General features: G+C 34.7%; 1 protein-coding gene across 1 annotated transcript; it reads right to left on the bottom strand.

The window, feature by feature from the left end:
• Positions 1 to 849: 849 nt before the first annotated feature.
• Positions 850 to 24444, bottom strand: LOC146133333 (protein unc-79 homolog). The gene is made up of 49 exons (XM_083397715.1): positions 24440 to 24444; positions 23849 to 23985; positions 23564 to 23743; positions 23266 to 23411; positions 23007 to 23133; positions 22740 to 22885; positions 22433 to 22516; positions 22044 to 22321; positions 21804 to 21880; positions 21465 to 21586; positions 21290 to 21356; positions 21190 to 21227; positions 21008 to 21111; positions 20859 to 20939; positions 20681 to 20776; positions 20260 to 20383; positions 19987 to 20088; positions 19851 to 19899; positions 19438 to 19537; positions 19283 to 19353; positions 19120 to 19175; positions 18878 to 18989; positions 18390 to 18478; positions 18138 to 18278; positions 17851 to 18002; positions 17418 to 17602; positions 16480 to 16661; positions 16145 to 16346; positions 15818 to 15949; positions 15014 to 15096; positions 14519 to 14698; positions 13260 to 13448; positions 12554 to 12683; positions 10839 to 10908; positions 10301 to 10433; positions 9098 to 9269; positions 8571 to 8656; positions 7775 to 7954; positions 7351 to 7419; positions 6766 to 6879; positions 5130 to 5234; positions 4704 to 4856; positions 4225 to 4400; positions 3262 to 3451; positions 3029 to 3079; positions 2250 to 2450; positions 1489 to 1566; positions 1279 to 1351; positions 850 to 968 (listed from the first exon to the last, which is right to left on the bottom strand). Exons 1-49 carry the CDS (start codon positions 24442 to 24444, stop codon positions 850 to 852), a joined length of 5937 nt encoding a protein of 1978 aa, XP_083253841.1.
• Between the last annotated feature and the right edge of the window lie 1376 nt (positions 24445 to 25820).

The raw sequence follows: 25820 nt of genomic DNA on the forward strand, positions 1-25820 counted from the left end.
AAAAGTTTATTTTAAAATTATTAGAAAAACTTCAAATAAATGTCGTAAACCAACCAATGACTTTTAAGTAAGACAACAAAATGTTTTCAATTAAAGTCAACAGTTTAAGAGGTACCTCGACTGACCTTTTTAAGTTTGGTTGGTGTAGTATAGCTAAATCACTGCGGAAATTTTAAAAAGGCTTAGAAAAATAGTTGAAAAAGCTTTTCACTTTTTTCATGTTGTTTTGTTTGTAAGCCTACGCGTAGCTAGATGCTGTATACTCGGTGTGCTAAACGTAACAGAACAATGGCACAACTTGGTGGGAAAGAGCTTGATTCTCACCCAAAGATTTAATTTTATGAGGAATACGAAGGTCTAAATTCCTCATGTTAAAAAATATTTGCAGAGACATATGTAAATTTTGGGTGTAAGGTTTATACTTACAGTATTAAACCTTTGCGACCTGGCATCAACCCCCTGCATTTTAACCATGATGTGGCCCCATGTGACTTAACATGACCGCGTTTCGTCTTAGAATTGTAGAAAAATCAACACCCTGTTATTATGTCAATGTAATAGGCCTACAAGCAGTATTTCACCCTCTCTAAATAATGAGCCGATATTACCTATAAAACTCTGATATATGGCAAACCTAACGCTAAGACCAATCTGTGGCAATGCGCACTGGCCTTAATTTATCGCAGATCATTGCATTTATGATTTGTATAATAGTATGACATGTTCAAGTGTGTGTATAACGCTTTTGTCTATCTGTGACCTTTATTTTATAAAAAACAAAACACAAGTACGAATAAACGTTTACGGCACATAAAAAAATAGTTCAGCGCGAGCAAATCACGGTCGGTTTTACACGACGTACATTCCCTCGTCCGTCTCGATGTTCTGAAGTCGCCACTTTATGCTCTCCACAACGTCGAGAAGCTGATTCGAGTTCGCCGTTTCTAGGTTTTCCGTGCAATCGTCGCCTACATGAAAATACTGGTTAGTGGTACAAACGCCGTAACAAAACAATTTTAAACAACCTGGTACCGGTATACAAAATTGAACATGGCCTTGAACTTATAAAAAAGACGCTTGTTTTGGCTATTCTCTGCTTTTAAATTTAGAAATATTTTTTTTAAATATAAATATAGGCCCGTACGACGTACGTCTTGCGTTTTTATTGCTATTATTATAATCACCGCCGGCATACACATATATTAAACATGACACCAAACTAATAAACTAGTACTAAGCTACACCAACGAATGCAAAATTGAACTAGAAATAATGCACCTGTCTTGATCTTTGGCTTTTTGCTCAGTTTTGCCTTCAGCCCTTCCAACATAGGTGACCACATGGGATAGAGCTAGAAGGAAAGTATTTATTTTAGTGCTGCGTTACGCAAGCTGCCTTTCTTGCACGAATTGTGAAATCTTTATTGGTTGTGTTAATCGCAACAAAACAAAGTAGGCGAAAGGCATAACAAGCACTGAACTGGCAAACCTTGAGCAGAATATTGGAATCGTACATTTCCAGGCACGATATGAGGCTTGCAATATGGCGGTGAATTTTTTCCGACACCTGAAACAAAACGGCAAAAATAGCGAAGTAAATGAATACCCTTCCACTTTAACTTAGCATGCTACGAATATGACGCGGTTGAGCACACGGGATAGCTTCGTTATGGTAGAAAAAACAACAGGGTTTTTCAGTTGTTGATAACTTGGGAGCACTCCGCACAATGCTGTAAATATTAATTTAAAAAGTCCTAGTCAAGTCATTTAAAAAATAACTGAAATCCAAATCACGTTTTTTGCCAAAAATAACAAGTCAAATCCGATTCCAAGTTTAGTTGCCCAGTTAAATCTCAGTCAAGTCATTATTAGAACAATTCAACTCAAAATTAAGGCATTGTATGGCATAGAAATAAAACAACAAACAGTTAAATTAGGTAAACTCGTCAGTCTATGAGCAATATCTCAACTAAAAAATACAAAAACGCAACACATAAATAAGCAAATTGTTTTATTTACCAAAATTAAGATAAATAACCCAGTGTTATTAAACAAAATATTTAATCAATTCACTGAATTTTAAATCAAGTTATTTGACACCATGACTAAATAAAGTCAAGTAATTTTGGCTAAATGGCCTAAGTCAGATCAAGTCATTTAAAACCAGTGACTTAAGTACACCAAAGTCATGTCATTACGGCACTGCCTTTACACTTAACCGAGTAGGCTAAAAATACTACAACCACTTACTTTTCCGTCTTGTTCGAGTAGGACGAGCATACTCGGCGTGACTCGACTCCAGAACTCCAGGAGCAGGGTGACGCACACGTGGGGTTCCCCTGTTGGGTTGTAACACACATTCGGCTGGCACGAGTTTGTGGCGGAACCGCCAGGCAGGGTGACGTTCGGTGTGAGAAAGTAGGAGATCTGCTCACAGTAAACCGTCCAGATCTGAAAGCCAATGTGTAACAATAGGGCATTATTTTGCCGTTAAATCTTTATAATTCCAACAAAATTATGTGTTCTGAACAAAATTATATGTTCTGAGACGTAAAGATATCGTAATGATAGTTTGCCTTGGTGACTGGGTAAAAACTTTTAATTCCTAATTAGGTATTTTTTTATATGGGGTAAAACTTTAATTATATATAAGTTAATGTAATAATTGAAATAGTTGGTTTTTAGGAAATTAAAGGAGGAGCTAGACAACTTTGTTGACTCAAATCATTGCGACACTATATATTATTAGGATGTTAAGAAAACGATATTAGGACATTAACAAAACGATTACATAATCTAAAAATAAACATTACGGCCTCTAACAGCAAATTAAGTAGTGGTATGAACTCAGAATTGCAAAAATCACCACTAAAAGATTTATAACTACACACAATGTGAATATACTCGAAAACTAAAAACAATGTGAATATACTTAAAAACACGACTACAAACAATGTGAATATACTAATAATACCACTGCAGAAAAGTTTTAACTCACTTGTAAAAAAAAAGCTTCAAATAAAACTTACCTGGCAGAAAATGAAGGCGTAAAAGAGAGCCCCAGTATTCAGCACTTGTTCCTGAAAAATAATTCCAATACCATTATATAGGAAACTTTCAACAAGAATGTAGAAAAGTGATGTTTTTCATCCTAAATTTAGGCAAGGTTTTTTCATACTGTAGCAATAAACTTATTGCTGTTGTTAGAAACCTTGTTTTACGTTTTGATAAGGTTTATAATAGGCCTTTTTACTTTTCACACCTGTTTTTGTTCGAGATATCCGGTCAGAATAACTTGCAAAATGCTGGCGAGGTTTGGTCCAGACTCAAAAGGCACTGGCTGCCATATCACGCCACTCGTGCTTTGTATCAGCGCAAGATGGTGGAGCGCTCCCAGCAGGATCCACGAAAGCTTGCGAACATGCATCACGCACTCACTGTATTCCTTAACGCTGCACAGAACATGTAAGTTTGATCAGCAACGCGAGTTAAAACTAAAAAAGCCCAACAACACAAACACCCATATGCATATTGTATGAAATGTCCCCGATGAAGTAGGACGAACCAACAATAAAGGCACACTTATACTCAGAGTTAAACCAACAATAAAGGCACACTTATACTCAGAGTCTTCAATGGCTTTCGGTGTAATATATTAGGCAATATGTGAATTTATATTATCTGCCCACATTTGGCAACGAGTTATCTGGCTAACAGGTGGCGTTTTTAAAAGTAATTGTATTATGACGTTACTTTAAGATGCAACGTTCTAACGTCATCTCTGCAAATTAATTTTCATATTTTTAAAGTTAGTTTATTTCTGTAGCTGTTGCAAAGTAAACGGTATTCTCAATTACCATTGTTTCGCAACTTTTTTGGGCTTACGGCACCCTATGGAAATTATATATAGTTCGCGGCACCCTTGCTTGTATTTTTGCTGAGTGGTTAACTGCAACGTAACAATAAACGAGATTCAAACAGCACATTAACTGTTCAACAAGGTTGAATAAACTATTTTAGTTTTTTGCACTTTTATCGTACACAAAAAAGTGTATCTAGATTTAGAAGCTTACCAATTAAGCAAAAATTGGGAGTCCTGAATAATGCTAAATAATTTAAAATATCTCTCGGCACCCTTGAGCATTAGAAATGGCACCCTAGAGTGCCGCGGCATCCGGGTTGAGAACCATTGCCCTATTATATCTGAACCACCTGCACAGCTTACCCGTGTTGAATGGTCGAAGGCGGGTTGAAAAGCCACGGAAAGAAGACGGCCACAGGTTTATTATGGAGCTCACCCGCCACGATCTGGGCAACTGAGAGCTTCACGTCGGCCGAGTGTACCGGCTTCATCGAACCTTTGACAAGAACCGAGTCCTGAGGCGCCGTTGACGGGTTGTCCTGTATAGTTTTTTTTTTGGAAATTTTGACATTGTTTTTCATTTTCTTTGTATATTTTTTATTTTGGCAATTTATGCTTGGAATGTTCTTCCAAATTTATGCCTCAAATCTAAACTGATTTTAAACCGTATAGTTACAAGAAATAGTGACCAAAAGTGCCGCGGTTTACCTTAACCATTTAGTTCATTTTTTGTTCTTTTAAGAAAAGCCGAACTTAATCAACCTCATTTACTCGGATGTAATTTAAACGAGCTTGTTAGCATTGCGACTGTTTTCAAAGCACAAACGTAAACACATACTTACAGTTTGGTTACAAAGGAAGTCTCCTCCTGCCAGGATGTCAAGGCAGTCGTTAAGATGAGCGTGAAAGCATTCCATGGCGTAACAAGGCACTTTCACCTTCCTCACCTTTAGTTCGCTAGTGGTATTAATGCTTCCGCCGTCAACCAAAACCATCTGTCGAGACAATATAAGTACGGTAGTCTGTCGTTTACGTTTACGTTGAAATTGATGTAGAACAAATATACTTTTTAACTAACTCAGAAACCCTTCTGTGCAATTAACCTTATTGTACGACATATTAAAAACGAATAGTAAAACATTGTTCATAAACGCCTTTTTTAGCTGAAGCAATTCGAATCGCCGACTTTAATAAAACCCAATATGTAGTATGTCAATCGACAGTACACATGTCCAGTTAAGGCCTAATTATAAAAAAAATAAATTGACCTGTAATAGGAGTTGAAGATTGCGGTCCGACATCGGACAACTTCCTTTCAGGGCAGCCATTAATTTCGAAACAACGCACCTTGTGAAAAAAAGCTTGTCTTTGTCCTGGCAATAAACAATAAAACACAAATGTAGGTCGTGTAAAAGTAGTTTGAAATACTGGTATGTAGTGGCTTATACGATGTGGAACTAGTCTATAAACGAATAATAACTACTGAAGTAATATTTTAATCTTTGGTGTTCCCTTCGTTTTTAAGAACTTTTTTTAACTACACAAGTGGTTAAGTCAAGCATTTTCCACTCAACCAGCTTTTAATCACGGCAAAATTTTGCAGAATTCGTTCTACAAGATCTAACGGCGCTCTTTTACGAATTTTTGGCGTTTAGACCGAGTTACGCTTGTATCCATGAGCGCCCGCACGGGGGAACAAGGGGGGTGGCACTTGCCCCCCCCCCTGGAATTTCAAAATGCGATTATTAGTATTATTTATAAGTGTAATATGCATTACTTATGAAGGTTAAAAATATTATACATTATCTATTGCCCCCAGTGGCGTATCCAGGGGGCGGGAGTTCTTACCCTCTTTTTGAAAGTAATATTATCGTTTTTTGTTCGTTTTTGTCATGGCTTAACAAACTGTTCGAAGCGGCGTGCTTTTTAAGTAATTGGGTCACGCGTCTTAATCTAATCTAATGCGAAACCAAAATCGAGCGCAAAACGCCGTTTTTCGTCTTTTGTTTGGTCGACCGTAAACGCTGGAAGTTTTTCTCTTTCGTTATTTGTTTAGGTTGACTGATTAGCAAGTGTGTATTCGACAATTGACAACGCTAAGCCAAACCTTCTTTCTTTTTTTCTCGCTAAAAACGTTGAGTTATACGCAGTATGTTCCTCGCTATTCGGTCTCTGCGCTAATCTCCGATGTTGGTGTAACATCGACGGACATTTGTTTAACTGAAGCAGATTCTTAAAAGGAGGTATAATGGTGACTGTCGTACGCGTAGTCTCCATTTTTAAGAAAGTCAAAGTCTCCATTTTTAAGTAATGATGATTAACGCAAAATTATGCTCTTTAAGCACACTCTAAGTCTAAGACCACGTGTTAAGTGTGCAATGGACACAACTTATTTCCCCTCAACCGCAGCTCGGCGCAGATGTTGCGTTAATCTAATAACACCCGGGAAAAAAATGCTTTGTTTTTATTGTTGCAGGTGGCGAAAGACGTGCTTGTAATTTAACGCTCGTTCGGTTCATGGAACTTAAAAACAGCGCTGCTGATAGTCGAATTATGTGTGATTCTACAACAATTAATCACACGGTCTAGGTTTGTTTTTTTGCCCGAAGTTAACGATTGCACACCGTGATTTCGCAGCTGGCGCCTGACAGGATTGTCGACGACGCACGTGGTCGCTTTTGATGGACGTATTTGGCTGTTTCTGATTAGCTTTTTTCTCACGTCTTGCAATCACCATTCTATGACGTCATATTTTCACTGTTTTATGACGTCATTATTCATTAACGTCAGACGAAAAATAGGGGAATTCCCTAAATTCGGGCCGCCCCCTTTTTATTTTCTCGTTACGCCCCAGATTGCCCACGCCTGGAAAATTTTCTGCGGACGCCCCTGCTTGTATCTTACCTTATTGAAGACTTCGTTCGCGACAGAACAAAGTTGATACAGGTTGCTAAGCGAGTAACTCCAATTTGGAACGGCCACCGACAAAATCTTGCCACAAGGATCGAGCAGAGATTGCTGCAATCACAAACGCTTAACTGTTTAAGAAAACGCCACAGGGTATATACGACATGCAGCTTTGTCTGAGTCCTATTTAGCCAGGGTAAATCCTCTATGAAGCTTGTAACGTAAAACATCAAACAGAATAAATGTGGTAAGGCACGAAAAAAGCAAAAGTAAAGGTTGCTAGGTGTTGGGATGCACTGAACTTAGTTTTGCAAAATTATTGTTCGATATGACAGACTGAAAAAAAATATGTTAGTGCATTAGTTCATTAAAAGTATAACACAAACGCTGTTCGTTCTGTTGTTTTATTGGAAATCGACATTTAAAGTTTGTCATGACTAGCTTTAAATCAGCTTAAATCACAAAAACAGAGAGACAAATCTGCAGCAGAAAGATTCTATTAATGTATTTAGAATATTAGGGTAAATCTCTAATCTAGTAATAAAGGAGGATAAAGAGACACTGCTTCAACTCGTAACAAACCTTTAGATTGATGCAAATTGGAACTTTTAGAAGGTGAATCATAATTTCGAGAACGTCCTCAATCGATTGCTAAACAATAAAGAAACATGGAATTTTTAAGTTTATTTACTTGATTAAGAACTCTAGAGGTGAAGCGTTGTTTTTCTTTGGTAAAATTTAAGCGAAACTGCGATTTATAAATGACTGTTTTAATTAGAAAGGTAATTAATTAAAGATCATAATTATTTCCCGTTCAATTGTAGTAATGTTGCTCAAAGACTATCGTAAAACCTACATTTTCCGATTAGAATGTGATACTTCTAGCACAAAATGTAAAGTATCGGGGTCGCAATTTTACGAATTATATCCGACATCCTTAATCAAGGAGTTTCTTTAAAAAAATGAAATCGAAATTCCGAAATAAAGTTGATCTCCTACTGATTACCATCTTGTAATTGGTGATGTAGTTGTGCAACTTCAGAAAAAACGCACAGAAAATATTCAGCACGCTGTGCCACTGACTGGCCGTGGCGTATGGTGGTAAGTGGCGAAGATAGGTGGCGATGTTGGCCAACAAGCAGTTGAGTCCCTTGAACTGGATTGAGCTCAAGTCATCCGGCAATCCCTGCGTTCAAACAAAAGGTCGTTAACTTGGCTGATCGCAGTTTTTATGCGGACCTTGAAAAAAATGCGGACGTCGACTTTGTCCGAATTAAAAGATAGTTCACCTGAAAAACTAATGATCAGAACAGAATTTACCACACGGCTAATAGCAAAACAACAATAAATTGTTCCTAAACATGATGGATTTCTGTTACTCAAGTTTTTAACTGCCGTGTCTAGACCTGAGAAAATCGATAGTGTTTTAGTTAAACCTTTCTAAAACTAGTTGAGTAGCCTTGGCTTTGGATATAGATGTTGAGTGGAGAGTCGTTGATTTCCAGCGTCCTACACCCTTTTTTAGGTAGCTGAAATAGGATATGTCCTAAGTGTATGTTTTGACCGCCTGAGAGATATCGGGTATCTTAAATTGACCGTTCCACATTTTGGTAGTTGTACGATTCTTCGAGGTCTTAGGTTAACCGAACGAAGAATGTTAAACTACTCTTTTACCGATACTAAAAATTGATTTAAGCTCTAAGATGTTAGTAAATTGCATTGTCGGAGCTTAAAAGGGGGAACTTAGTTCAAGATGCTTAGTTCAAGGCGATTTTCGCATCTGGAAACTGAACAACACAAACCTCGAGCGTGTGTCCCAAAACGTCAATGGAATGAACTTTATGATATCCTTTCAGACAAGTGAGAATTACCGGAATAAAGGTGTCGCCTAGAAAAGAAAAAGGTTTGTCAATCGATATTACCTAGATTTATGTATCACCAATCAGAAGCCTAACTTGGGTTTCGCGTTTTCTTTACGTTGTCATAAAAAAAGTTAAGGTTTAGTGTTGATAGTTTTTAATAAACTCGTTCATGTGTAAGTATCAAACTTGAGTTGAGTACGTCAGTGGGCAGCACCAACACAACTAAAAAAAGAAGAAAGAAACTGAAACTTTTTAGAATGTATTATAATCAATTATATTTATTGTATTGAGACAAAGTACTAGTTTAATTTATAGTGTAGATACAGAAGTATTAGCACGATTTAGGTACTTTTTTCAAATGTAGGGCTTTTCACCCTGGGCAGTTCGACACCCCTGGTTTAAGGGTTATAATCGTCACGGAGTAAAATATCTATACTCGTTTGGCGAAAAAGCTTCAGAAAACAAACCTTTAACGAAAGGCACCAGGAAGAGGCACGAGAAGATGTTGTTTTCCAGGAGCTGGTGAAAGATGCAGCGGATCGCTTGCTTGGCGACGTGAACCAGCGACGAAACGTTTTTGGACACGACGTGCAGCAAATAGGTCTGTTCGTCCAGCAGTGGTTCGGCGATAACTGCCAGCTGAAAACAGGGCAAGAGTTTTGCCGGTCCAGCTGTGCGTGTTGGATAAGCCGTGTCAGTAGACTCGGACAACTAGATGATGCGTTTTTTAGTTCGACGAATTACAGCGATATACTGCTCATTCTAACCTATTTTTTAAATTAGCTGTGTGTTCTTATTCTAGTAACAATCGAATTTTTTTGTTAACAAAGTTTTTTCTACTTTGTCCGATATAGTTTTTAAGTTTCTCAGTCGGAATAAATTTCAAGCCATGTATTGTACAGGTGAATTAAATGTCCTGAAAAGTGCCAAATATTTGTGTTCAAATCTTCAACAATCACAACCCTATGAATATTATGCCATTTTTTTAAACAATTGTGTATCGACTGAAAGTAATTACAGTTAAGATTTAGTTTGATCTCTATTTTTCGGTAATTAGTTCTAATCTTGTTTGGAAAAATTTAAAAGCTCTTATTTTAATTTTAATGAAATTTTGAAAAGCTTAAAACAATAGTTGTGTAAGTCCGCCAATATTGCCTGGGCTTTTTTATCAAAACGAGCATTTGTAATCCCACATAACTATAAATGCTAATAAATAAAAATAATTGCGTTTTATAAATAAAACTGGTGTATATATATTTCGTAGCTTTTCTTCCAAATATTATAATGATACTTTGCGCGTATATGTCACTGTTGGCTGTGGTGAAATATATTGGTGCTGTGTTGTGTTTGCCGTTAAATCAAGACCTTAAGAAACGGAGATTTTTTTAAAAATTGGTTTACCTTCAACCGTCATAGTTTTTTGTATACGGGACTAAACTCTACTAAAATTACGTTTCAAAGGTTAAACAATATAAAATTCCTTACAAATTTCTGGCTTGTATTTTCTGACAAAGGCGAAAGATTGTGCTTTACAGTAACACTGCTTTACTGATCATTTACGATCGATCAATCTTCTAATTGCCTTTCTACACTTTTCGAGTTTCGAACCAACTTTACACGACAAAGCTTATAGTTATATTATCACTTAACCAAAACGAATAGTTTCGTGCCTGTTTGAGAATGCGGGGCAGCAGCGGAACGGCTGACTTTGGGCAAAAGCGGACGATCTCGCACAAACTGATGATGCATAGATTAATCGTTTCGTCGTTAAACTCGCACAGAACCTTCTTGCAGCGTCCGCACCTGGAAGCGAAAAATGTATTTTTTACATGTTTTATATAACACCCAACCACTGATTTTCTCATGCCAATGTTGTAAACAACTTATTTTAAAACAACTATTTTTAGAATCATACCAACCTGTTTCGATTGCATTTAATTATTATAGGAAGCCACGATACGTCTTATCCAGGTATACAAAGACTCTAAAATCCTTAATTTGCAACTTAAGTGTAAGCTTTATATTTTTTTAGGCCGAGTGCATCGTAGCAGTACGAATTCCAGGTATATGTACCCAAATATTTTAAAAGGAGGACCCACACTCCCAGCCACAAGCTTTGCATAGTTTACCTGGGGCAAACTACAAGGACAGCATATTACTTTTTAAACTACAGGTATAGTACTAATTTGATTTGTTTAATGTGCGTACCGGGATTGAACTTTGAATTCTTTTTTCGCTTGCTGCTTTTTCCGTTCTTCTGCAGGCGATTGCATTTCTCCTGTATTGTTATAAAATAGTTTTAAATAACATAACGCACAACCTATATAGTGTCTGACAACAGTATAAATACCTTGATCAAAAACCTTTGTGAAAGGTGTTTTCCTGTAAACAAAGTAGCAAATTCAATACATAAAGTTAAATGTAAAATAAAGCTGTTTTTTACGCTGCAATAGCTGTACTATGTTGAATGCCACGTTAGATATGATTAGTCAGGTAAGGCAGGCATTAGTTAGTAAAACTGGTCATACTTTCTTTGTTGCGTTAAAACATGAAAAACTCACGTGTCTGCGCGAAACTGAGCAGCATCCAACGAAGAGTCAGTCCTAAACAAGGACACAGATTTACAAATATCAACGCCTATAGCTGTAGCTGTATATAAACTTTATATTACATATAGAAGCGGTACAATTTAAGCCTTCAACCATATAACAACTATGTTATGGCAACCCGATATAAAATAGCATTTTTTTGGCTTAAATCTTTTACGATATCCAAACCTCGTTGTTTGGCAATTGCTTTCAGTCAATGTGTTAATAAGAAATGTCGTTTCTTCAGTAGAGCCATTTTGCGTTGATGATGGAGCTCTTGGCAAGCTTCTTAATAGTGGTGTCTCGATGTTCTGCTGCGGATAAAAATCCTAATGAACTTTTGGGTTACAAGATAAACCTATAGTGTGAAAATCTTAACTGCAATCATCATAGGTATATGCAGTAAAGCCAATCGTATACTAGGGAATTAAAGATTTTCTATATATTGATTTATCGTTTTAGTCAAATAAACGACAAAACACAGTTAAAATTTGTTTAAAGTTAACATAAAAAAAAAACGTTTACGATCCAATTAAATTGATAAACGTTGCACTATAGACAGTAAGCAAATTATTGTATAGCTGAAATTAAGCGCTTTTTGGTCGAGCTAAGTTTCTAAAAAAATCTGTTCCAAGAGTTTACCTCCTCCCTTGAATTGAAGGTGTTGCATCGGATTTCGCTTGGAGATTTATCCCTCGTTAGGTCCTGATGAAACGTAGCCAGCCTGCAATTAAAAGATTTGTCGTTTTTTTGGTATCAGCAGCGCGTTTTATTTGGTATCGGCAACACAGCAATTGCAAATATTTCATTACCTTTTACGTGAGAATATTGTCGTATCACTAATCGGCGATGATTTGTTATCTGAAAGAGAAGCAGTATTATTATTATGTTTTTATTTTTACAAATAAAATATTTTACAAAGTGCTTCTCAAACTGTTTCTCGCGGCAAACATATGTGCACCGAGTGACGAGTATGTAGTAAAACTTTGTAAATTAACCTATGTAATCGTATTAAACATTGGCAGGCATATAAAACTGGAATGCACACTATCCATTGGTTAACTGATAAGCTTGTGGTATTTACCAATTTCCTTCGAGTAGTTAGGGTTATTGTTAAGTTATAATTGCATGATTTCGTGAAAAGTATGCCGCGGATTTTTTTTTATTTTATTTTTTTGGTATCTCACAATCTAGCAAATTTTAACCACTGAATCAAACAATTGGCATGAGGCGTATCACTGCACATATTTGTCGGGGTATTATTATTACACTGCTGAAAAAATGGAAAACAGAAGTCTAAGAGATACTAACTCTCATAAACGTTATCGTTATTACCGCTAATGGAGAGCATTTCAATGCACGACTCTCCAGGCAGGCAATGATGAAAATGCAACTCTAGGGTGTCCAAGCAGGCAAGTATCATCGGAATCAAAATCTTGTTGTCGACCAAGTCGTTCGGCTGATACTAAAACAACGTTAGACGTAAAAGTTATTTTGGAAAATTGAGCGGAAGAGTTCATTTTGTCCCTGCAAATGCAGTCGCCTTTCGAAGCAAACGAGGCACGAATTAATTTTTGGCACAGTGTTCAAGTGAATATTCGGTCAAAAATATCGATAATGAATGATTTTTAATATACAAAGTGATCATTTTATTCATTAAAAAACAATTTTTACCCATTTGTACTTGGATTTAAGGTCAAGTTATTAGAAATAAGGTCAAAGCCATTACTGATTTAGTTTTACAAAAAACATAAATACAACATATAGCCGTTCATCAAACAAAAGTTGCTTCTCCGAGCGGATAACTAACAGATTATTAGCATAATAAGCATGTATAGCAAATGACTTGTTGACGATACTCTAATAAGAGATGTCCGATACTTTTTATAGATGTCCGAAACCAAACAACGTCATTATTATGGTCAAATAGGCAAATTAATGAATTTGAAAAGATCATTGGTGTTTTTTCAGGCTTTTTCAGGCCAAAGTTTTCTGTTGCCTTGATCAGTTTAGGAGCCGACACAAGAAAAACGGGTAGTACCTTGTACATGACGACAATAAGTGTCTGTAGCCAGGAGAGCTGAATGTTGCTGGGCAGCGTGTCCAGCGACATCGCGTTGTGAGTGCTTCCGACCACGCCGATCGTGCTACGAGTGGACACAATCCGTTCGAGAAACGACAGCAGCATCGTCATCGACATGGACGCGTAACGTTGGTTGTAGTCGATGATCTGAACAAGAACACGAAAAAATTATTAACCTTGATGAGGTCAGCTGGTATCTGCTGCCGAAACGTCGGTTTATACTTCGTTTACACCGGAAGAGCGATTTCTATCTATTGATATGTTGCCTGCTGGAGCTAATTCTATTTTGTGAGAACACGAAAAGTTGAACGTATTTTTGTAAAAAGTAAAGCGTAAAATTTTTCTGCGCTAATGCAATATTACATTAAAACATCTCCTTCGTTTATCATCTTGTCTCTGAGAAAACCCGATCATTTCTTTATTACAATGTGGAAGTTAATGACCGCCTATACATTCACAAAAATATATAGCTTTAGCGTTCAGAAATTTAGTTACCTCTAGTAGGTTACCTATTTTTTTGACACATTTGCCTCTTGAGGTATAAATCGAAAAGTTGGTCGCAAATCATGGCTAAAATTCCTATACTAATGTGGTATGGGATCCATTAGTATCGAACAAGTACCGATAATAGCATTTGGCATCGAGTATCGCATCTAACCGATATTATCGTACCTATAGTTGTTATATATAAATGGTTTTCCGCGCGGCAGAGAATACAAAGTGATTTAGTGCTTGCCTAAGCAAATTAATTTTGGTATAGAGTCTAGACTATAGATAAACCAAGTATTATATTTTTATTTTATGACATATTTGAACCGCGTGCAACGATGACGTATATAGGCTACAGCAACATTAGTTTGCATATTTGCATAAAGTTACCGTGACACAACCTTAATGAAAGTGCTGGTAACACTTTAGACAGTGTTTTACACAAAGTATTCACTCAAAGTATTCACTTCGCAATATATATATAGCCAAACGAGAGATATACGGATGTTAACGTTTAAAGCTTTCGACCCACTTAAGGATAAAAAAACAAGTACAATGCACAGTTGCACATATATACAACATGTGACAATTAAAATATATTTTCAGCTACAAGGCGTGACATTAAAATATGTTTCCCAAGCTTCAACAGGTTTTAAACGTGCTGTACAATAAAAGGCGAAACAAAAAATATTCGGGGACCTAAAAAACGACGCTATTCGTCATCTTACCAGTGGCAGGTTGACAAGAAGCGACTTAACGCCGACGGAGCTGCGCAGAACCTTGGGCGCGCTGGTGAAGTAGGATATTTGGTCGTTGTATCCCAGCATGGTGTGCAGCTGACGCGAGAAAGTGCGGAACGATTTCATTTTGCTCGACTTTTCAGGAGTCAGATCTACGTTGTTCAGGAACTGAAAAACGAAACGCGCGCCTGTTTTGTCTTGGAACCCGTAAACGCGTGCTTGGTTGATATTGGCAAAGGTTTCAAACTAGTCGCAAAATAAGAAGCGTTTTAAGAAAAATAATTGTATTATACCTCGAAGTAACTACTACACCTAACTCTTGTTAGATAAATGTGGACACTGCCTATCGCTTCCCCTATGTCAGTATCAATATGAAATTCAAAAAAACTCATATTTGCGCTATAAACGAAAAACAAACAGGATAAAACAAAAACGATTAAAATTATTTTTTTTAATATTGGTGTGGCAAAAAATGCTTCTAACCTTACATACGACGAACATCAAATGGTGTACAGTGTCACTGTCCAAGGGGGACTCCATCATGCAGCATTCCCTCACCGGGGTGTCTACCAATTCAGAGAAAAGATTAACAATTAAAAAAAAATTTTTAAATGAATAAAACTGCCTAAAACTCACAAACAAATTGTGCAAAATAATATTCACCAGCTTGAAGGAATGATTTCGTGCTTTCTTCGATCTTTTCGCTGATTAAAGTGCTCCCTTGGCATTTGTCGACAGAAACTGGTAAAAACATTCCTTACTTACAAACGTTTGTAAACAAATGAAAATAATCGATAGAGGAATAAGTATTTCGTTGATTGCTTTAACAAGGAAAACATTCCTTGAAATAGAATAACCCAGTGAAGAATAACAGAAACCTCATGTCGCCCTAAGGAGGATTTTTTTTGGCTAAAAAATGAGGAATTTTAACCCATAAAATAAAAATTAAAAAACTTTTATGTTAAAAAATGTTGGGGGCAAAATTTTAGAAATGAATATTTAGACTGGATTTAAGTTTCTTCTTTAGGCATGAGTTCACCAGGTATTTGTAGTCTATTTGTTGTATTGAGACATTTTTGATAAAAATTAGGCTGACCCAGGTCCACGCGAACCAATTTTTTTTTTGGGGGGGGAAGGGGTTCTGGGTTAAAAAAATTAGGCACCTCTGTAATAGGCGGTGAAAATTTTTCCTTTGTGAAATCAAAGAAACCAAAAACAGTACGTTTTTCCTTACAACTGTAGAAGTGTTTCGATTTGTTCTTATATCATTATTATGGTTTTTCTTACAGAATTCCATGTGGATCTTGCATTGTGCAATTCGATCGCGGAGAGTAACGGAATCGTACAAGCTACATCTCGCTCTCGCAACTTTAACAGAAAGCTCTTCATCCTGAAGTAAAGACTTCTGACTGCAAGCACCTAGAATGCAAAAGTTAAAATGTAAAATTGAACATGTAAATTACCGATATATACTTTGTCTGTATGCGAAAAAAGTAATTCTACAACACAAAAATCAATGTAACTAACTAGGATTTTTCTTCCATTGAATGTAGACCATATACATATTCGAACGGTACCCATAAGAACTATCAAACAACAATGACAAACGCTTACTTGACGGGAATGGAAAAGGTTTGTTTAGGTGACTGTGAATTGCCGATTCTGCAGCAAGTACGTCCATACAATGGGAGAAAAACGAGAAAGATAGGGCTGAACAGTCAGGGCGTAGATTATGAAGAAGGAGAAGTTCCGACAAGATAAAAACTCTGTCTTTTACTGATTCGTCGAACTCGTGTTGCAGACAAGTACAAGCAACCTGTCGAATTACAAAAAATACAACACCTATATTTTAAATGCGGAATCTAATCTTTAAGCCATTTTAAAAGGGTGCTGGCAACTTTCTTAATGAAGAAGTTCTGATTTAAACATTACACTGTAGTAGAGTTAACCTGAAGGTTGTCAACGCTCAAGGCATTTAACACAAACATGGCCTTGGTCGACATTGCTGCGTTTGGCTTGTCCAGGGTTTCGAGCACCAAAGAAATGGCATACGCAATGACATGTGACAAGGCAGACCTGGACCGAACCAGAGATGCATCGGTGAACATTAGCAAAGCTTGGATCTGATGGACTGCAATAAAGACACGTAATTTAAATATGGAATGAAAAAGTAGTTATAGCATATTTGTGAGGTATTATATTTTCAACCATAACTGTATGTCTTTTTTGCTAGTGAAATATTATGGGACATGACACAGAAAATGAGCAGTTTCGATAAGCTGATGGCGACGTTACACAGAGGAGTTTTCGACCAGTGCTAAAAAAAGGGTGTGTAAACTAAAACCAGGAGACACTTTCAAAACAAACACCGTTTTAGCTCTTTCGGCAGTACGAAAAAATGCAAGAACTATAAAAAAAACATACACGGTTTTAACTGATTAATTCGGAAATTTAATACATTATTCAAGTATGAACATTCGAAGAATAATATCATGGGTGGCTTTAGAAGTAACTCTTTTCATAAAGGGTCCGATAACTGTAAGCCCGTACAAATGCCGGGCTGGATAACTTTAAGGTACGACAGATACACTATTTTGTGTCGAATTTTATTAACTATAGATTAAATAACAATTTGACAAAAACGGTAATTAGCTTTATAAAAATGTCGTTCAGTTCAAAAGTATCAGACCACATTTTAACTGCATTTTTTCGTTGGGACAATATGTCGAGAGCCTAAAAAACAAACCACGCGGTGCGCATCTCGCCTACTATAGGATATCAAAGGTCTGGTGTTGGACATCTTTCACATGAAATATCACCAGTTAATTTCAATTTCATGCTATCTTAGGGGCGGATGAAAAAAAAACATTTCTGAAAAAAGTCGTACTTGCGGTAAACTGATACGACCATGAATCAACTTCAGACGTTGATGCAAGCGCTTCAAACTTATTAAAGGAGTCGTTAAGTAAGGACATGACTGAAAGAAACGCAGTTTCACTGATCGCAATTCCTTGCATGATAACCGGCACGATGTAACATGCTTTGTCCATGTGACAAAGCAACTTCCATAATCTGAATGAGATTAAGAGATTCGGTTGATTGTAATGAAGTCCACGGATATTGTTGTTAAAGTAAACAATATAACAAAAGTATAAAACAATTTCTCAAATAGTTTAAATTTGCTGCCTTGTTTTAAACATAATTTATATAGGCCTACTGCACAGTTTTGGAATGTTAATCCAAAATTAACTTGCCTATAAAAATAAACTAAAACTATTCTTAAATAGGCAAATTTTGGTTTACTAATCAAGAAAACTTACATTGGAAAAAACAGATATCGTTGAAATCTGTTTATAACTGGCTGAGTGATATTAGATATTACTTTAAGTACTTTCCCATTTAAGCAAAGCATTGAAATACACCGGGTAATGTCGTCAATCACAAATACCCGATGGTCCAGATCATGCAAAATCTATTAATGTTAAAACCGTTATTGGCAAAAATCCCAAATATTCCTACTTTGTGACTACTATAACAAGTTGTAAAAATTTTCTAGTTATGAAGCTCATATTTTGGGATATTGTACATCCGAACTAATAATTTTTACCTTCACCAATTTAAAAACCAACTGAACAGGAAAGCAGAAGGATTCAAAATCAGCAATATTTGGTTGGTATTTTGTAAAATCATTGTTAGATTGCTTTTTAAAGTCCGCAATGCTCCAATGTCGATCACCATTCAGGATAACCTTGAAAATATTATATCCAACTTGAGTGTTGTTCGCAGTTTAAATGTTTTTTACTTATGTCACCAAAAATGTAAACATGCTTTAAATTTGGTAAAACCAAAAACCACACACCTGCTCATGGTCCGCTTGGGGAAGTATATAACTTAAGATCACCATAAAGAGCTTGAAAAACTTTTTGACAGTGTTCACAAGTTCAAAGTCTGTACAAAAAAATTGTTTTTTTTTAAATAAAACTAAACGACTCAACATTCTTAGTGCACCATAATAATGCATATTTTAACGCCACATATTAATGCAAAAACATTACTTTGGCCTTTCAGGATAAAATCTAAGGAATATGTAAAGTCATTATTACGAAATAGGTTAAAACGAAATGCATCTCATTGAAGTACATTTTTTTGTCTGTGGCTATGAATTTAAACAGCTTTCTTGAACTGTATTTTTTCATTAAATAATGGTAAATAGCCTGCCAGCATTTTGTAGTACGTGGTCAGAGCCAGTAAGGGATTTTGTTGTACAACATACAATTTTATGTACTATATTACAGGCTAAAAGTGCAATAAAGTTTAAACTACCTTCAATTTCATTTTCCCTGTTTTGTTTTTCAATGATAACTGACACATGGTTAAGTAATGTGTTAAGTAGCTTTACGATTTTTGCTGCTTCTCCTTGACAAAACCCCCCTTGTTGGGGTTCACTTTGAAGCATCATCTAATCAAACAAATATGATTTCAAAAATTCTGCTACATATTAATAGCTAATTTTAAGGCTTGTTCATTTCACTCAGGATAATTTGCATCAATAAAGCTGATTTAAAATTAATTAACATAACAAAGCTGACCTGTCTATGAACAACATCAAAGATCTGGACATAGCACAACAGTATTCGTGTAGCATCTGAAAAGGTCCATATTATTTAAACAACTTGTTGAAGTTAACAACAGACAATAAAAATAAAACTAAGGATTTAAAAAATGAATGTAGTGGAAAAAGCCAAAAATTACAAGAGTGTCTTCTCTCTTCGTTATTGTCTTTGGAAGTCTTGTTTCCCTCATTTGAGTAGCTTTCCTGGCAACTAAATACAGCAGTAAACATTAAAAAAAACATTTTATTCCGTAAAAGGTGCATAAAATAGCAAATAATCACTATCAGCCCATACCATTGCTTGGTGCAGGATACGTTCATTAGCTCAAATACTGTTTGCAAAGACCTTACATTGGGATGAATTGATTGCTTATAAATTTCTTCAGCTTTTAATTCTAAAAAATAGACTAGTTTGAACATTTTTCTACTTAACATTAATTTATCTGACCATTACTTGAAACATAGGTGTAACTACAGCTATGGTTATTTTACTTAATCTTATATAATGGCTGTGGTCTCTTGAAATTTCATAGCAGTCACCAACACAAAACTAAAATAATCTGGTTGTATGGACTAAATCCTTATTACAATATTGAATTAAAAATAAAAGCAGCGACTTCTTTACAGTTATGTTAAAGTATGCTTTAAAATGGTTTAGGAAAACTATTCACTCATATTAAACAAAAATATATAAAATAAAACAATTACCGTCAATCAGTTTTGAATCCCCAAACAAGAGCATAAACTTATTTTCATTCTAATAAAACAACAAAACAATTACGCAATTTATTATTCACTTCATTTGATTGATTTGTTTAAAATATTAAAATAGTCAAGTTCCAACCTTTTCTTTTTTGCATGGTTGGTAGGCAATGTAAGTGTCAGCTGTGTTAAAAGTGTCTAGTAGCGTCCCAAGTGGAATAACAACATCTACATCGCTTAAAGTCTGTAGCAAAAACAACATATTTGTGAGAGTGTGTCAACCTTATACAGTAAAAATGATATACAATATACAGAGCAAAAAATTATTGAAACTTGGGTGATTGTTTATCCAGAGTGCCATAAATATGCTTATCGGTTTGACACACAAAAAAAATTATTAAAGGCAAAGATATACCTGTAGCCAAAGTAGGGCTTGTTCTTGATGCCACAAAATTGGCTGTTTGAAATGTCTCAGTAGAAAATCAAAAGTAACTGCGGAATTAAACGGCAAGGGAGAAAGGTCAACATCCAGCAGCACACTAATTAAAAAGGAAATTAAAAGTTAGATTTTAATACAAAAAAAAACAAGAATTTAAAGTGAAATTGTTATACAGCCTAAAGAAAAAAAAAATAAACAAAAAATTACTTATAAGTGACACTGGATTATTGTAGGACTGTAATAAATGCATTATTAAATAATGGTCATAAATAAACAAAAATGTCTGTAAATAGGTGTACCTTTAGTACTTAATAAAGGTGTTATTATAAGCACAATTTGTTGTAAATTGACTTGTACACATAACAGCTATTTGCTATATAAAACAAATAAAACTTACTTTAAAACGGTTTTTAATTGCTGCAATTCAGAAGTTGATAGATTTGTGGATAACGCCAACATCCATGATGGGATTAAACAATCCCACATTTCCTTGCTGAGCAAGCAAACAAATTTCAAGAACAACAAATCAAAAAAAAATATATACTAAAATTAACCAAAAGTACAATTGAAATTACTTTATAATGGAGTATGTTGATAGACAGGTAAGAAGAGACAATGCATCTTGGTAATGCCTCCATAATGGCTTAATAGTGTCCCTGAAACAAGAACAATTGCTTTAGTTAAGATGTCTTCACAACTGTTTTAACATAAAATAGTACAGTACCAGTGTCCCTTGGTTTTACTTTCTGAATTTGGGTGAGGCAATAGAACATTCAAAAATACTTTGAAGTAAAGAGAGGCCATCTTTTTAAGCCACTGCTCCAGATACTAAATAAATAGGTAAGTAAAACATGTAACAATATAAAAGCTACACAGCTTATAAAAAAGACAGATTATTATATGTACTTGTTGTTTAAGATTTTCCAGTCGACTTCCAGATTCGTCTGAAAAATGCAGTTATTACATAACACAAATTGTAAATATGCTGAGAACTGATTAACCTTACCTGAATCCAATTTTGAGTGGCTTCCATACCAAGATAGGACAGTAGCAATTAACCGTGTTGCATTTTTCTAAACAATATAACAACATAAGCAATTGCTTCCACAAGTTAAAATTATACTATGTAATAGTCATATTGCCCTTTAGGTTTTCAAATAAACCAGAAAAAGCTAGCCAACCTGAGATATTTTTTCACTTGGAGGACAAAGTGTTACCAAAAGCCAAACACCAAACTGGCTAAGGCTTTTAGACTCCATAAACTGTCCTACATTTTCTTTACATTCAATGCAAGGATACACACCTAAAATATAATAGAAATGTCAGTATTTTAAAATCTCGAAAAAAGTAAGTCTGACAAAACAATGTGCTGTAAAAAAAAAATTATTTACCAAGCTGGTAGCTATCTATGACACAGCTTGTGAATTTTTTTTGTTCAAGTGGAATTTTATTATGTTATATTACAATTTGGTATGGCAAAATAGTAGTTTAAAACAAAATAAGAAGTTGCAGAAACTCACCACAAACAACATTTTGATTTTCTGGTGATTTTGATAAACCGTTGGTAGCTTCAATATTAACTGGTTCAAGTAATAAACTGCAAATTATATAAAATACATAGAAGATTCCATAGAAAAAATATCAAGTTTGGAATTTTAGTTTGATGGAACATTTTAATAAGTAGGCAAGATAAGTAGGCAAGACATTTAACTTAAATTATATGAAAGATTTTTCAATAAAATAAACTTTAAAAACTGTACCTGATAACAGTGCTCACAATAATTTCAGTTTTGTTTTCATCTAAAAGATTCCAGGCATAATTTGGTGATGTTTGCGTCATTAGATCACCAAGCATTAACTGAACATTGTGAAAGCACTCACTACAGTAACGAATGCTGCGATTCTCAAGAATGTGCCAGAAAAAGTTACGGTTTGAATTCTCAGACAACATGCTGTTATTTTTGTTTGTACTGAACTTACGTTCACACTGGCTGCTACAAAGCATTACCTTTGCAATGTTGTCTTTGGAAACACAATACTGAAAAAAAAAATAATGTTTTAGCAAGTAAAATACAACAGATGACAAATTCAGGTCTTTTTCAGGATCCTGTAGGGAAGTATTAGAAATATACACAAAATAAAATAGTACTTTATTTTGACAGTTTGATCCAATTGCCTCCATTGGTAGAAGAACATCATGAAATGAAACAATGTCTCTTCCATAAGTAATGTTCTTTAAAATAAAACAAATATTTCAAACAATACTAATTGCTAAATACTATAAAAAAGTGATTTTATGATATCTGCGGAATGCATCTGTTTGGATGCAACACTGCATTATGTGCATGACCTATTAAAATTGTTATCCAAATCTAAATACCTAATTTAATTTGAATAATATATTTTGGACATTGTGTTAAATAGTACAAAACCTTAAAACTATTGAATGTTCTTACCTGTGCACAAAAATGACATAAATACAATGGCGGGGATTTTTCAGTAAGTTTTGTTGCAAGAATAGGGTCCAAAAGCATCACTACAGCTGCATTTGTTTTACATGGCGAATTACAATGTGTATTTTCACAAGATATGTTTTGAAAAACTAAAAATCAAATAGAAATTACACATTAACAAATAATAAACAACATTAAAGGGTCAAAATTTATCAATAAGCCATTTGATTTATTCTGTTAAAAGCAAACTGTAAGTAACACGCCATTTACCATGTTTCAAATCAAGTTTATGAATTTCTGATGTAGTTGGGTTTAGTTGAGGCCAGTAATGAAAAAGTAATTGAACAGCAAACACTTTGACTTTTCCATCAGATAGATAAACAACAGTCATTATGTCCTAAAAATAAACTTTTAGGTAAAACAAAAAATTGAAAAAATAAAATAGACAATTAAAATCAATAATTGAAAATAGAAATAATCAAGTTTGTTTCATAAAAAAGGTATGCAGTAATAATTAGCTTTTAATTACCACCCATAGATCTTTTTTAAATAGCATAATGGTTTCAATTAATTGATAGTGAAATGCAACATTTTGAACACATTCCAAAACAACTGTAATAAGTATTGGAATTTCGTCATAACACTTTAATGAAGTGTTATCCTCAAAGAGAGGTCCTGAAAATTAAAATATCTTAACTTACAAAAATAAAATAGTTTTTTTAGAATATGCATGGAAAAACAAAAATTAATTACATATGTACAAAATAAGAAAAACATTAAACCAAACAAATATCATGCTAATAAAATAATAATTTTATAAAAGTTACCAAAGCACATTGGTATAAAATTATGAAACAAATATTTAAGTATTTCTTCTTGAATTCTGTTGTTGGAGTCTCCTAGCTCATACAAAATTCGTGCAATTGTAGCAGGAAAATCAATTCGGGTGAATTCATCACCAAACAGCATTGCAAGACTGAGACAGTCCAATATGGAAAATATAATATCTAAACATGTTTTTTATTTAAGAAGAAAACACAATAAAATATTGCCAAAACAACAAATTATTCTTAAAATAAAAAAGGGGCTAAATATTTATACAATACATATACCTTCTTGGTCTGAATGCACATGAATTAACTTGTTTAGCAATAATAGCAAGATGTCACACAGTTCATAATAATCTAAATCAGGAAAGTTGCATTGTGCAAATTTGCATTCCCCTTGCTTTGATGAATTCCGTAAAATTCTAAAACATTATTAAATTATTTAAAAATAGCACATAAAACACAAATTAAAAAAAATAATTAAAACTAAAAAAATTGGCTGAAACGTTCTTCACTCATAAATTGGCAGGTGAATTGTTGCTTTTTCCAGGCCATTTGAAAATTATACTCAAAACTTGTTATGTTTTAATGGTGTATTACTTCAATATTGGTGCCTACCCAAACATAAGTTTTCTGAAGTATTCTATTGTATTAGATATACCAACAAATGAGCAATCTTGGTTGGAATTCCATAACAACTGCTTATGGAAATCTTGAAGAAAAATCAGCTTGGAGGTAACTGTAAATAAAATTAAAACCCTTCTATGAGTTCTTATATTTCTAGATAAAGTATACCTTATATAAGCTTTCAATTTATTATTGCGTTAATGTTTTATTTAATTCTAAAAAATATGTTGTAAGTTTAACTTACAGAACTCCATTGATATCTTCGCTAAAATGCCCAACAGAATACTCTTTTACAACTTTATTGTTTCTCAACGGTCTTCAAATACATCCAAAATTCTAAACTGACACCTCAGTAAGGAAAACCGAAATTGTAATTTCCTCACAACTACACATATGATGTTTTGTACTTAGACTTGTTTAACACGCGCTTAACGATAAATATTCTGCAAAACACGAATTCCTAATTTACATTACGCCGTTCGTAAGAGTCGGCAGTCGTTTGCTTTTAAAGCCCACACGCCCAAAAAATCAATGCAGCTTTCGGAATTGGAATTATCGATCGTCGGTGCATGGACTGCGGACAACGTTGCCTGGCTGCAAATTATTCGACAGGTGATGTTTAATTCATGCCTTGATTAAAACAAATAATCTCACGTTGCCCTACTATTCTAGACATTAGATTTTGCTTTTTTTTGCAGGCCTACAAATCGAAGAAGAGAACATACAGTATATATTTTGTTCGAAAAATCTACCTGTTGCGTTTTGAAGTTATGTTGGAATTTGCGTAAAACAAATTAATTTTGACGTCAGAAATCAACGTTAGTTCTACACCACGTAGGACGTTTTAAACTGATTGCATTATAGTTTTACGCAACGTTAAATTTACAGCGTTGATTTAACGTGTGGAACGACGTCCAAACTGGTCTTAAAACGTTAGTTTTGACGTCAGAAATAAACGTTCTTTGCATGTCACCTATGACGTTGTAAATTTGTTTCATTGTGGTTCGTCGTAACGTTAAAAAATAACGTTCATAAAACGTTCGAAGTAACGTCCAAAATGATGTAAAACAAGTTAGGTTCGACGTCTGGAATTAACGTTGTTTGTACGTTACAAATGACGTTAAAATTTGGTCGCATTCCGGCTTGTCCTAACATTAATTTTGACGTTAGTGTTAGGTTGGACGTCTGGAATTAACGCTGTTTGTACGTTACAAATGACGTTAAAATTTGGTCGCATTCCGGTTTGTCCTAACATTAATTTTGACGTTAGTGTCAAGTTTTGCTTTACGTTTTATTAACAATACATTGAGGTGTTTTCTTAACATTTGTTTAAACACATTCCCACAACGTTTACTTAGTTTTAAAAAAAATCCGGACGTTGAAAAAACGTTGTGTGTTAGCTGGGTTATGGCTTTCGACAATTTTTTTCCTGCTGCTGTTGGTTAATGCAATTTGAATAAAAATATCTATATTATACCAAAAACTTAACACGCGAAAAATTTCGTTTGATTGGTTTAAATTGCCTTTCAATTTGCACGACGTGACGTATTGCGCACGACACATCTCCAGGATAATGCCAGTCAACCAAGCAATTTTGGATCATATAAAGTTTAAGGCGACATGGTAACAA

The sequence above is a fragment of the Ascidiella aspersa genome, chromosome 9 (genome assembly GCF_963924565.1).
Source record: "Ascidiella aspersa chromosome 9, kaAscAspe10.2, whole genome shotgun sequence".
NCBI classification, from domain to species: Eukaryota; Metazoa; Chordata; class Ascidiacea; order Phlebobranchia; family Ascidiidae; genus Ascidiella; species Ascidiella aspersa.

Bases quoted from the DNA above. Each gene is read 5' to 3' on its own strand.
- LOC146133333 (XM_083397715.1), bottom strand. The intron at 20,940-21,007 runs GTACTGTACTAT...TTCTTGTTTCAG, and splicing joins AGTAAAACCAAGGGACACTG to GGACACTATTAAGCCATTAT. The intron at 19,538-19,850 runs GTAATTGTTTTA...TCTATTTTTTAG, and splicing joins GGATTCAAAACTGATTGACG to AATTAAAAGCTGAAGAAATT.